Source organism: Alosa sapidissima, chromosome 20 (genome assembly GCF_018492685.1).
Source record: "Alosa sapidissima isolate fAloSap1 chromosome 20, fAloSap1.pri, whole genome shotgun sequence".
Classification (NCBI taxonomy): Eukaryota; Metazoa; Chordata; class Actinopteri; order Clupeiformes; family Clupeidae; genus Alosa; species Alosa sapidissima.
The window spans coordinates 18,094,073-18,106,572 of NC_055976.1; the positions used below are offsets into that span (position 1 = coordinate 18,094,073).

The window sequence follows — 12,500 nt, forward strand, 5'->3', positions numbered from 1 at the left end:
TGTGTGAGTGGAGAGGGGTCGGCTGAGGGTCATTCTAGCTTACATGTAAACACTAAGATTGTTGATGCAGTCAACACATTGTATACAGTATGTCAGAGTGTGTGTGTGTGTGTGTATGTGTATATGTGTGTGTGTGTGTGTGAGAGAGAGTGTGAGAGTGTGAGAGTGTGTGTGTATGTGTGTGTGTGCATATACATGCCATGCTGCAGTGTGTGAACGTAAACATAAAGGCCTTCGTATGGCTGTCAGCAGGAGAGATGTTTATACTCACTGGAGTATGTCCACATATGTCTTACCTTTTCAGAACTGTGTGTGTGTGTGTGTCTGTGTGTGTGTGTGGCCATTTGAGTACATATACATCTCTCTCTCTGTCTCACCCTGCCTCTGTTTCAATAAGTGTGTGTCTCTCTCCTAATCTCTGTGTGTGTGTGTGTGTGTGTGTGTGTGTGTGTGTGTGTGTGTGTGTGTGTGTGTGTGTGTGTGTGTGCGCGTTTACCTTCTTGGCGCTCTCTGGGCCGGCCTGGTCAAAGCGGAAGCGGAGGATGCGGAAGTCCTTGCAGTAGAGGATCAGCTCTGTGGGGTTGAATTTCAGCTTCTTGTTCGAGCCCAGTACCTTCTGCTTCCCTTTGGCATCGTTTACTACACACACACACACACACACACACACAATGAGATAGAAGAAGAAAACAGTAGGATTTGAGAAGATAGAAAGAATGAGCAAAATTTGATTCAACAGCTGGCTACATGGAAACACGATCCACAGTCTCAACCACCCACCCACCCACACACAGACACTCAAATACACAATCACACTAAACATACGCACACACACACACAAACAGGCCCACTAGATTGACTGGCAGACTCAGTGGGTCTGTGTTTGTCTGGCAGGGGAACTAGTAGAACCAGCTCCTGAACAGCACACAGCAGAGGGAGGGGGAGGGAGAGGCACAACAAGGCAACAGCCACAGCAGAAGTAGAGGAGTGTGTGTGCGTGTGCGTGTGTGTGTGTGTGTGCGTGTGTGTGTGTGTGTGTGTATAGGGTAGTAGAAAATATGTGTGAGTGTAAATGTCTGAGAGTCACTGGAAACGACCCAAACACCAAACAAACACAGAGAGGGGTGAAGGCAGAGAGACTGGGGGGGGGGGGGGGTAGCTGTGTGTGTGTGTGTGTGTGTGTGTGTGTGTGTGTGTGAGTGAGTAAGGAAAAGCAAGTGAGAGAAGAGAGAGAATGGTGTGAGATGGCGGTCTTGATGGCGTAGTGGTGAGGCGGTCTCACGGTCTGTCGGGTCAGAACAACAGCTCGGTGTTGGAGGCACCGATTTGGCCCAGCGAGAGGCACAATGATCTAACACACACAGACACACACACACACGAACACAAACCAGGTTCTCTCCCTCTCTCTGTCTCTGTCTCTGTCTCTGTCTCTGTCTCTCTCTCTCTCTCTCTCTCTCTCTCTCTCACACACACACACACACGAGTGAGAAATCTCAGTCACCTCTAACACTGTGTGCAGTGGTCTAACACTAAAAGGATTAATCCTGACCCCTCTCTGCCCGTCTGAGGGGTGACCTCATCCCATCCCACACTAAACACACACACACACAGTCTGTAGAGAGGCCAGCAACCACCTAACAAACACACACGCACACACAAAACCAACCATCATGCTACCATCAAGACACACACACACGTTAAAATCCAGACTAGAAGAGCTGTCAGGGAGGTGTGAGGGTTCTGTGAGATGCTTGTGCAAGAACTCAAACACACACACACACACACACATTCAGAACACACACACCAATGTAAAGGTGAAAGTAAACAGTTGGTATCAAGAGGAGAGAGACAGAAGCAGAATTCGGAATTTAACACAGCCCTAAAAATGTCACTTCACTCCAGCCGTTATCAAGCTGATGTCTGTACCACACCGACCGGGTGAAAGTAGTGCATGTGTGCATGCATGTGCGAGTGTGTGTGTATGTGGGAGGAAGGGGGGGGTCAATCTACCAGCATGCACAGCAGAAGAAAGCCAGTCTCATCCCTCAGCTGTGTCGGTTAATGTCAGGAGTGAGCCACACACACACACACAGTCTCTCTGACACTGCAGTCATATTTTAGCTCAGTTATTTTTAAAATGGGCAGGAAAGGAGACTGACTCATGTATAGGAAAACAGAGCCTTGCGGTCAGCATAACAGTACGCTGCCCACAGCGACATCAGAGGTGTGTATATTTAAGTGTTCTTCTCCAGCAGAGACCACTGGTGGGAATGTGGCATCCGAAACAGACCGTGTGTGTCATCATGGAGGTGTGTGTGCTTCTGTCTCCCCTGTAATGTAGAACGTGCATAGTGTGTGTCATCATGGAGGTGTGTGTGCTTCTGTCTCCCCTGTAATGGAGAATGTGCATAGCGTGTGTTTACTGTATGTGTGTGTGTGTGTGTGTTTCTGTCTCCCCTGTAATGTAGAACGTGCATAGTGTGTGTTTACTATATGTTTGTGTGTGTGTTTCTGTCTCCCCTGTAATGTAGAACGTGCATAGTGTGTGTTTACTGTATGTGTGTGTGTGTGTGTGTGTGTGTTTCTGTCTCCCCCGTAATGGAGAATGTGCATAGCGTGTGTTTACTGTATGTGTGTGTGTGTGTGTGTGTGTGTGTTTCTGTCTCCCCCTCAATGGAGAATGTGCACAGTGTCTGTATACTGTATGTTTGGCTGTGTGTTCACATTACCTTTATGGTTACACACAGTAGTGATGTCGATGACAAATTGATGGGTTGTGTGTGTTCGATGAGTGAGTGAGTGAGTGTGTGTGTGTGTGTGTGTGTGTGGGTGGGTGCGTGAGTGTGTGCGTGAATGAGTAAGTGAGACAGAAAGACAAAGAGAGAGATTATGGGTGTGACAGTGTGTGAGTGTGTGTGTGTGTGTGTGTGTGTGTGTGTGTGTGAGTTGTCAGTCTTACCTGTGACCACCTGTTCCACACATGCTAGAGGCACGTCATGTTCCCCCAGGAGACGATGGACATACTTGAAATTCTGCAGCAGAAAGAAAAACACACACACACACACACACACAATCATTAAAGACAGTTGGGCAGCAGCATTACACATGATGTGTCACTGCACACACACTAAACTGCACACTCGGCACAGTGGACTGTCACACTAAAGCACTAAAGAGCCGGGCTCCCCGTCTAGCAAAAATACCTCCAGTGGAAAGTATGTGGACGAGAACATCTGTTAAAGAACTGTGCGCAGGGCACTGTAGTCTGGCCTGCGCCTTTAGAGAACGTAAGCTCTTTTAAGACGCCACGGGGATAATGGAATGGAACAGAATTGAATGGAATGGAACGGAACTATACTGAATGGAACTGAATGGAATGTGATGGGATGGAACAGAAGTGCGGTGGATTCCAGAGCACTGGGACGGAAAAGAGCTAGACAGAATCAATCTGCAGCCTTGCGGCTCAGCATGGACACAGCTCTCTGCCCTGTCTGAGAACATCTCCAGCACTACAACAAAACCGCTTCAAACTGCCCAGACTGAAGAGCATCTGTGGTCCAAATTGCTTGATCTGGAGTGCAGGCATCAGCAACAGGGCCAACCGTAAAAGCATGGACATTGATGCTGATTGAGCTGAAGCCTCGCTGGAGAGACAAACAGAAGGGGTGTTACAGACACAGAGAGGAGGTGGGGGGGTGGGGCGGTTGGTGAGCTTGTCATGCATCCCCTCTCCTCCAATCAGACCCCTCCAGGCCATGTCTCCAGACGAGGATTAGGCTCTGTTCCGGGACTAAATGACACACTGATTGGACATCGAGTCCAGAGAAGCCAGAACTACATCCTCCACCGTTCAAAACAAACAACCCATTCACAAGCAGCCGCTCCAATCACCATATCAATCAGCGCATACTGCTAACATCCAGAACTGTCTGAAACGCCATTGAGAATGAAGCATATGGGGAGGCTATGGAATGCAGCTTGTGAAATGCTTTTAACTCCAGCCTTGGGCCATAGCACTGTAAAAATATTTATGGCACTGAGATCACACAAGCCGGCTTTTCATAGTGTTTTTGAGACAAACAACGATTGCAGCAAAATATGGGAGGAGGAAGCAGCCTATCGGAGAGAGTCAGTGATTAAAGGAGTGTGTGTGTGTGTGTGTGTGTGTGTGTGTGTGTGTGTGTGTGTGTGTTGTTTTGTTAGCCATGTCATCACTGTGTCATTCAATGATGAAAGGTTAGCCGACACCAGAGAAGAGGTCATTGGTGGAATTATGGGATGCCTGACGCAACAGGTAGCTTAACACAGCAAGAGAAAAAAACATCAAACATGACTTCAAACACAAACAAATATCTACTGCTATAAAACATCCACACTGCTCTGCATGTGATCCAAATTGCTTGTAAATTTGTGCCCAAATGTGGCTTGACTCCCTTGTTTTGGCTGCTTAATGTTTATAAACCAACGAGACAGCAATCGGATAAACAGGAAAAGGTCTGTCTACTGTATGTGCAAAGGTGTGTGAAGCAATCACCAAAAAACAAAGTAATCCAGGTTTAAACTATAATCCTCCCGCCTCAGTGACTACTCAGGGGTCAAAACAAAAACTCAAATGTGTAGGCCTATATAACTGTGCTGAAAGGTAACTGGAAGATTTCTCTCACTGCTCGGAGTATGTTGCCTCTGACTCGCTTCTAGGGCAACGGTACCCTTTTGGTGTCTTGATATGAATATGGCTGATGAGAGGTGGAATTCCAAAAGATGAATTCGCATAGATCTCCTCTCACAACTCCAGAGAGACCCATGCCACAAAAATGTAAAAGGTTTTTATCTCTCAGTAGGAAGTGCACGCACACACGCACGCACGCACGCACGCACGCACGCACGCACGCACGCACACACAGAGTAATAAGTAACACGGTCACCTGAGAACCACATGCATCACTTGACACTGGGTGATCATTGACTCATTTCACAGAAGCCACCCCACTCTCTCTCTCACACACACACACACACACACACACACACACACACACACACACAGCATGTGCATGCATACACGCACGCACGCACACACAGGCCTGTCACCATAGCTATTTTTGCTATATGATATATTGTCCCAAAAACTCATTTTAGAGCACCACACAATAAGGCATCTCCCCATCTGCATCTGCAGCTTAGTGTTGTTTCAGATGAGATAGTTCACCTGAGAAAGTTGTACTGCAATGCATCACTGCTCCCATCAGAGTCTGAAAATGCATGAGAGTGACACATGTGTGTGTGTGTGTGTGTGTGTGTGTTTGTGTATGTGTGTGTGTGTGTGTAAGCTAGTAGCTGAAAACACACACACACCTACACAAGACACACGCATGGTCTGGGCTGTAATAATGCTGAATGAGTAATGGCCAGACGGGACTCAGATGTGGCTATAGTGAGGTCAGGGCAGGCAGGCCTGGTCAAGACCAGATGTGGCTATAGTGAGGTCAGGGCAGGCAGGCCTGGTCAAGACCAGATGTGGCTATAGTGAGGTCAGGGCAGGCAGGCCTGGTCAAGACCAGATGTGGCTATAGTGAGGTCAGGGCAGGCAGGCCTGGTCAAGACCAGATGTGGCTATAGTGAGGTCAGGGCAGGCAGGCCTGGTCAAGACCAGATGTGGCTATAGTGAGGTCAGGGCAGGCAGGCCTGGTCAAGACCAGATGTGGCTATAGTGAGGTCAGGGCAGGCAGGCCTGGTCAAGACCAGATGTGGCTATAGTGAGGTCAGGGCAGGCAGGCCTGGTCAAGACCAGATGTGGCTATAGTGAGGTCAGGGCAGGCAGGCCTGGTCAAGACCAGATGTGGCTATAGTGAGGTCAGGGCAGGCAGGCCTGGTCAAGACCAGATGTGGCTATAGTGAGGTCAGGGCAGGCAGGCCTGGTCAAGACCAGATATGGCTATAGTGAGGTCAGGGCAGGCAGGCCTGGTCAAGACCAGATGTGGCTATAGTGAGGTCAGGGCAGGCAGGCCTGGTCAAGACCAGATGTGGCTATAGTGAGGTCAGGGCAGGCAGGCCTGGTCAAGACCAGATGTGGCTATAGTGAGGTCAGGGCAGGCAGGCCTGGTCAAGACCAGATATGGCTATAGTGAGGTCAGGGCAGGCAGGCCTGGTCAAGACCAGATGTGGCTATAGTGAGGTCAGGGCAGGCAGGCCTGGTCAAGACCAGATGTGGCTATAGTGAGGTCAGGGCAGGCAGGCCTGGTCAAGACCAGATGTGGCTATAGTGAGGTCAGGGCAGGCAGGCCTGGTCAAGACCAGATGTAGCTATAGTGAGGTCAGGGCAGGCAGGCCTGGTCAAGACCAGATGTGGCTATAGGTTGAGGTTGGGGCAGACATGCTTGGTCACGGCCATTTCACGCCTGATGACGGCTCCTCTCTCACATGGGTTTAAATATGGTAGGGAAGGTCACTGCCCTGAGTTAAGATCAGCTGAGCACGCAAATCAGGACACACACACCCTTGAGCACACCCAGACACAAACAACCATATGCAAGAACTGCGTACACACACACACACACACACAAACACAAATAAGCACAGACACAGATACTTACACACACACACACACACACACACACACAGCAATCAAGCATGGACGCAGATATGAATGCACACACCATGTGCACACCAGACACACACTCTTCTTCTGAATCCTCTCTTCCACAAAATCCTCAGTACACCAGTTTCTCACACACACACACGATGACTCAAAAATAAGCCCTTTCACTGAATGTGCACTTCTAGAATGACTCACCAGAATATTCTGGAAGTGGAAGGATATATAGAGAGAGAGAGAGAGAGAGAGAGAGAGAGAAGAGTCAGAGAAGAGGGAGTGACCAACTGTGTGTCCAAATATGAAATCCATCTTTCAAAAAACACAAAACACCACCTATGCACAACCTATTTTTCATTTATTTTTTCTAAACCCACATATACACCTTTGTGCAACCTACAGTTAGTTATATAATACTTCTCTGGCAATGCCTATCCTATCAGAAATGTGCACCATGCCCACACCCACACCCACTCACTCACTCGGCTTGCACAATCTGCCCAATCCAGAGACACAGGGTCAAGCATGGGGTTGACAGAACACACCCTTGGCCATGAAGGAAGGAACACGAGCAAAATGACAAGAGCTGCTACACTACTGATCACCCAGCGCACTGTCCTTGGCCTGGGACGTATGGGAGGTGCCCAAAGCTGTTAGCCTGTCGCTTAGCACGCGCCCATCAAAATGATAGAGTAGCATCTGATAGGCCCGTCTATCTTGTCTGGGCTTGTCTGCATCAAACAGCTTAGTCAGCAGTGTTGCTTGTTTCAGCAGCTCTGGCTTTAAGCTTGCTTTCTATAGGCTACTTCTACTTCTCTAGTATGAGGGGAAGTTAAGGAACAAGCGACAGATTGTGGTTTTTGGATGCGCTGTCCAATAAGATTCAGCACACACACCTCAGCCACCTGATGCCTTCACTCTAGACAACATTCTGTTCCATTGTGGAAGTCAGTTCTGGAACAGAATTCAGTCCAGTTCTGTTCCATTATTAATGTTGCTTGCTCATGGTAGGGAGAAATTATGCTGTGACATTTGGGCAGCAGAAAGTAATGGCAACAAAATATTTAAAACGTACCATTATATAATGCATATGTCTCAGTGTGCTAGTGCAGTATACTTAGTTTACAATGGGCCCTGATTTAAACACTGGGCAAAGTCTAACTTGCTAACTTGCAAAGTCTAAAGTCTAGCTTGCTTAATAACTATGCAAAATCTATCTGCAAATGTAATACCATGAGAAAGATCCTAAGCGTTGGGTCATCTAGGTAATACCAATAATGTCACCAATGCGGCTACATAGCTCATGTATCCAGGGACATCTACATATGTAACAGTGATTCAGCATATTCTTAATATATGTTGTTATATTTGTGTTACTTAAGCTGACTTGCCACAAGCCAGTCTGAGCATCTACAACCCTGTGTGTGTGTGTGTGTGTGTGTGTGTGTGTGTGAGGTTAGATGCTGCTGCAGCAGCATGACTGGGCATATTACTGGGGCCTACCTGCTGGGGCAGTGAGTTGTGGGTGATGAAGGAGACCTTGAAGTTGGTGCATATCAGCTTCCCCCAGAGGTCGTCCTGGCTGCTCTCCGTGCCGATGCACTTTCTCACAAAGTTGGCCTCGTTCACCACGATCTCCCCTGCCCGACAGGAAGAGGAAGTCAGAACAGCGCCCGCCAAGCACATACAGGACTGGCAGGCCAGTGTGATAAGGGGTTTTAAAGATCATAAAAGATACAGTAAGCGTCAAAACAGCAAAATATGTCAACGCCAAAACCTCATTCAGTGAATCAAAAGAAATGTTTGCAGTGAGTGAGTGTAGGTTTTCAACAACAACAACGACAACAACACAGTAATGTATATAGTCCTTTATCTCGACACCCAAAGGGCTTTAAACAATGAAGGGGGAGCCTCACTTCAACCACTGAACATGAGCGTGACATGGGCCACAACAACCAGAAAACAAGTAGGAGGAGTGTGCGGATGTCAACAGGCCATTTAAACGTGCAGTCTGTGATTCTACCCTCATCCCAAAGGCACCTCACAGCAGCGGCCTGTTCAGTGGTAGTGCTAAAAACAAACTGGTGTGTGTCCAGTCCTGGCTCTGTGAATGGGAAAGCACCACAGAGGCAGACTGAGCCGTAAACAACCCCAGGCAATCAGCAAAGAGCCTTATGATTTGGGCTGGGAGGGGGGGGGGGGGGTAATTTGATTGGCTGTTGGCACAAATATCAACAACATTTTGTGAAACTGAACAAAAATTGTGCACTATATCTATTAAGTCTGTGTACTGAGTAAATTTTCTCACTTCTGAGAACTGTGTGTGTATGTGTGTGTGTGTGTGTGTGTGTGTGTGTGTGTGTGTTGCTTCTGCTGCGTAAGGAAGGATATGGTCGAAGCACCTCTGTTACATCTTACACGCTGACTCCCCACAAAATAACCCACTGCTCCAGCAGCAGCACAGACCCAGGCCAGTAGACAGCATACACACACACACAGTTCACACACACAGTTCACACACACAGTTCACACACACACATGCACACACACACACACAGAGTGAAGAGTGAGTGTGTTTGTGTGTGTGTGGCATGTGTCTCTATGAGCTGGTGAGAGCTCAGTGCATTCCTTTGCCTCAGGCTACAAGGGAAAGCTAATTAACCCCTTATTCCTCCTCTACCTGCAGAGAGAGAGAGAGAGAGAGAGAGAGAGTGAGTTTGTGAGAGAGAATGAGAATGAGTAAGAGAGAGAGAGAGAGAGAGAGAGAGACAGAATGAGAGAGAGAGAGACAGAATGAGAGAGAGAGAGAGAATGAGAGAGACAGAATGAGAGAGAGTGTTTGTGAGAGAGAATGAAAGAAAGAAAGAAAGAAAGAAAGAAAGAAAGAGAGAGAGAGACAGAATGAGAGAGTGTTTGTGAGAGAGAATGAAAGAAAGAAAGAGAGAATGAAAGAAAGAAAGAAAGAAAGAAAGAAAAAGAGAGAGAGAGATAGAGAGAGAGAGAGAGAGAGAGAGAGAGAGAGAGAGAGAGAGAGAGAGGGAGGGAGAGGGGTAGACGAGAGAAAGAGTGACACAAAGGCAGGGAGAGACAACAAGAGTGAAGCTACATGGAGACACCAGTGTGAGAGGCAGAGAAGTCGACGACCGGGTGAGAAAGAGCGCGTGCATGCTGTGACAAATCACCCAGATGTATTCATACTAAGAGCACAAGGACAGAGAGCTAGGCCATGCAGACAGACAGCTGAACCTCCTGACTCACTCACACTGCAGGAGAGAGAGCTAGGCCATCGAGACAGACAGCTGAACCTCCTGAGACACTCACACTGCAGGACAGAGAGCTAGGCCATGCAGACAGACAGCTGAACCTCCTGACTCACTCACACTGCAGGACAGAGAGCTAGGCCATCGAGACACACAGCTGAACCTCCTGACTCACTCACACTGCAGGACAGAGAGCTAGGCCATCGAGACACACAGCTGAACCTCCTGAGACACTCACACTGCAGGACAGAGAGCTAGGCCATGCAGACAGACAGCTGAACCTCCTGAGACACTCACACTGCAGGACAGAGAGCTAGGCCATCGAGACACACAGCTGAACCTCCTGAGACACTCACACTGCAGGACAGAAAGCTAGGCCATGCAGACAGACAGCTGAACCTCCTGACTCACTCACACTGCAGGACAGAGATCTAGGCAATGCAGACAGACAGCTGAACCTCCTGAGACACTCACACTGCAGGACAGAAAGCTAGGCCATCGAGACACACAGCTGAACCTCCTGACTCACTCACACTGCAGGACAGAGAGCTAGGCCATCGAGACACACAGCTGAACCTCCTGACTCACTCACACTGCAGGACATAGAGCTAGGCCATCGAGACACACAGCTGAACCTCCTGAGACACTCACACTGCAGGACAGAGAGCTAGGCCATCGAGACACACAGCTGAACCTCCTGACTCACTCACACTGCAGGACAGAGAGCTAGGCCATCGAGACACACAGCTGAACCTCCTGAGACACTCACACTGCAGGACAGAGAGCTAGGCCATCGAGACACACAGCTGAACCTCCTGAGACACTCACACTGCAGGACAGAGAGCTAGGCCATCGAGACACACAGCTGAACCTCCTGACTCACTCACACTGCAGGACAGAGAGCTAGGCCATCGAGACAGACAGCTGAACCTCCTGACTCACTCACACTGCAGGACAGAGAGCTAGGCCATCGAGACAGACAGCTGAACCTCCTGACTCACTCACACTGCAGGACAGAGAGCTAGGCCATCGAGACAGACAGCTGAACCTCCTGACTCACTCACACTGCAGGACAGAGAGCTAGGCCATGCAGACACACAGCTGAATCTCCTGACTCACTCACACTGCAGGACAGAGAGCTAGGCCATCGAGACACACAGCTGAACCTCCTGACTCACTCACACTGCAGGACAGAGAGCTAGGCCATGCAGACACACATCCTGACTCCTGAAGGTCAAAGTCTCTTTCCCACCGCATACCTGCATGGCTTCCTCCTAACACATCTTTATTACTGTCTCTAAAGGAACAGTGGGCGACTCCGGTCAAACAACGAAGCATCGCTGCACCTGTTGACCCCTCCTACTGTACATCATGTGATCCCTCCTTCCTGATACTGATCTCTGTGCAGGTGCATTCTACAGGGAAGGTTCAGTCTCACTCTGGTAAAAAAAAACAACATCTTAAACACCTTGGTTACGCATTTCTGGCTTGTGCAGTGCACTAGTTGACGTTTCAGAATAACAAAACAGAACAGTCCGTCATTGTTGCGTGCAGCGTTTTTTTTTTTTTCTTCTGGAAAATCATTTTCCTGAGGACACATCTGCACATTTAGCTTTACAAGCTAAGCAAGCTGAAATGGTAACACTGCAGCTGAAAACAGGTAACACTGCAGCTTTTATTCTGCACAGATATGCTACTCAACACCACTGGGACTTCATTCAACACAGGTAACAGATCAGAGGCCAGGGCTTCCACACACTTCACAGAGCTTTTAGGCAAAGACCTTTACCCTGTGATTGCCCTTAGTGTGTGTGTGTGTGTGTGTATATATATATGTGCGTATATGTGTGTGTGTGCGAGATATAGATGGGAGTTACAGAAAATGATAACAGAGCCCTCACCCTCTCGAAATGTCCTCCCTCTGTATACCCCCTCTGTATAGCCCCTCTGTATAGCCCCTCTGTATACCCCCTCTGCTTCTTTCTCTGTCTTCTTCCCTCTCTCTCTCTGGCCTGGGAAAGGGAAGGCCCATTAGCTGGGAAAGGGAAGGCCCATTAGCTGAAATCACTTGATGTCAAGGCAACACATAAACTTAAATGGTCTTTCACTTTCTGCTCTTGACAAAACAAGGACACAAACACACCAGCACACTCACATTATGTGGGTTACACTTACACACACACACACACACACACACACACACACACACACACACACACACACACACACATACCCTTTTCCCTCAGGTTAAACCCACTGTTGGGCTGTGACACACAGCTTTAGCAGAGAGATGAAAGGGGCTGCCTATATGAAAGCCAGGTGTGGAATCCATGCACGTGTCACTTCATGTTGCTGGAACCCTCAATTGAATACCCCAGAGAACACCAACACCCTCAACTAAACTACTCTGTGTGTGTGTGTGTGTGGGTGTGTGTGTGTGTGTGTGTGTCTAAGCACATGTTTTTTGTTGGTGTGTCAAAAAATCTGACAGGCCTACCCATACCGCAATTAAATCATCTTCAAGAAGGAATGCTGAAACGATCATCACACCACTCCCTAACTAACTACATCACAGGACAGAGGAACTCGAACATCAGTACTTTTGTTGGTCGTTTCAGTATGCAGGCTAGGCCTCTCCTCCATCTCATCAGTAT

General features: G+C 48.4%; 1 protein-coding gene across 2 annotated transcripts in view; it reads right to left on the bottom strand.

The window, feature by feature from the left end:
* mtmr10 (myotubularin related protein 10) overlaps window positions 1-12,500 on the bottom strand; it is a 49,091-nt gene that overhangs the window by 20,523 nt on the left and 16,068 nt on the right. For both annotated transcript variants that reach the window (XM_042073581.1, XM_042073580.1), the window contains exons 3-5: window positions 8,090-8,226; window positions 2,957-3,029; window positions 497-639 (exon numbers count right to left, since the gene is read on the bottom strand). In XM_042073581.1, coding sequence (XP_041929515.1) covers window positions 497-639; window positions 2,957-3,029; window positions 8,090-8,226 — 353 coding nt within the window. The remainder of the gene's footprint in view (window positions 1-496; window positions 640-2,956; window positions 3,030-8,089; window positions 8,227-12,500) is intronic.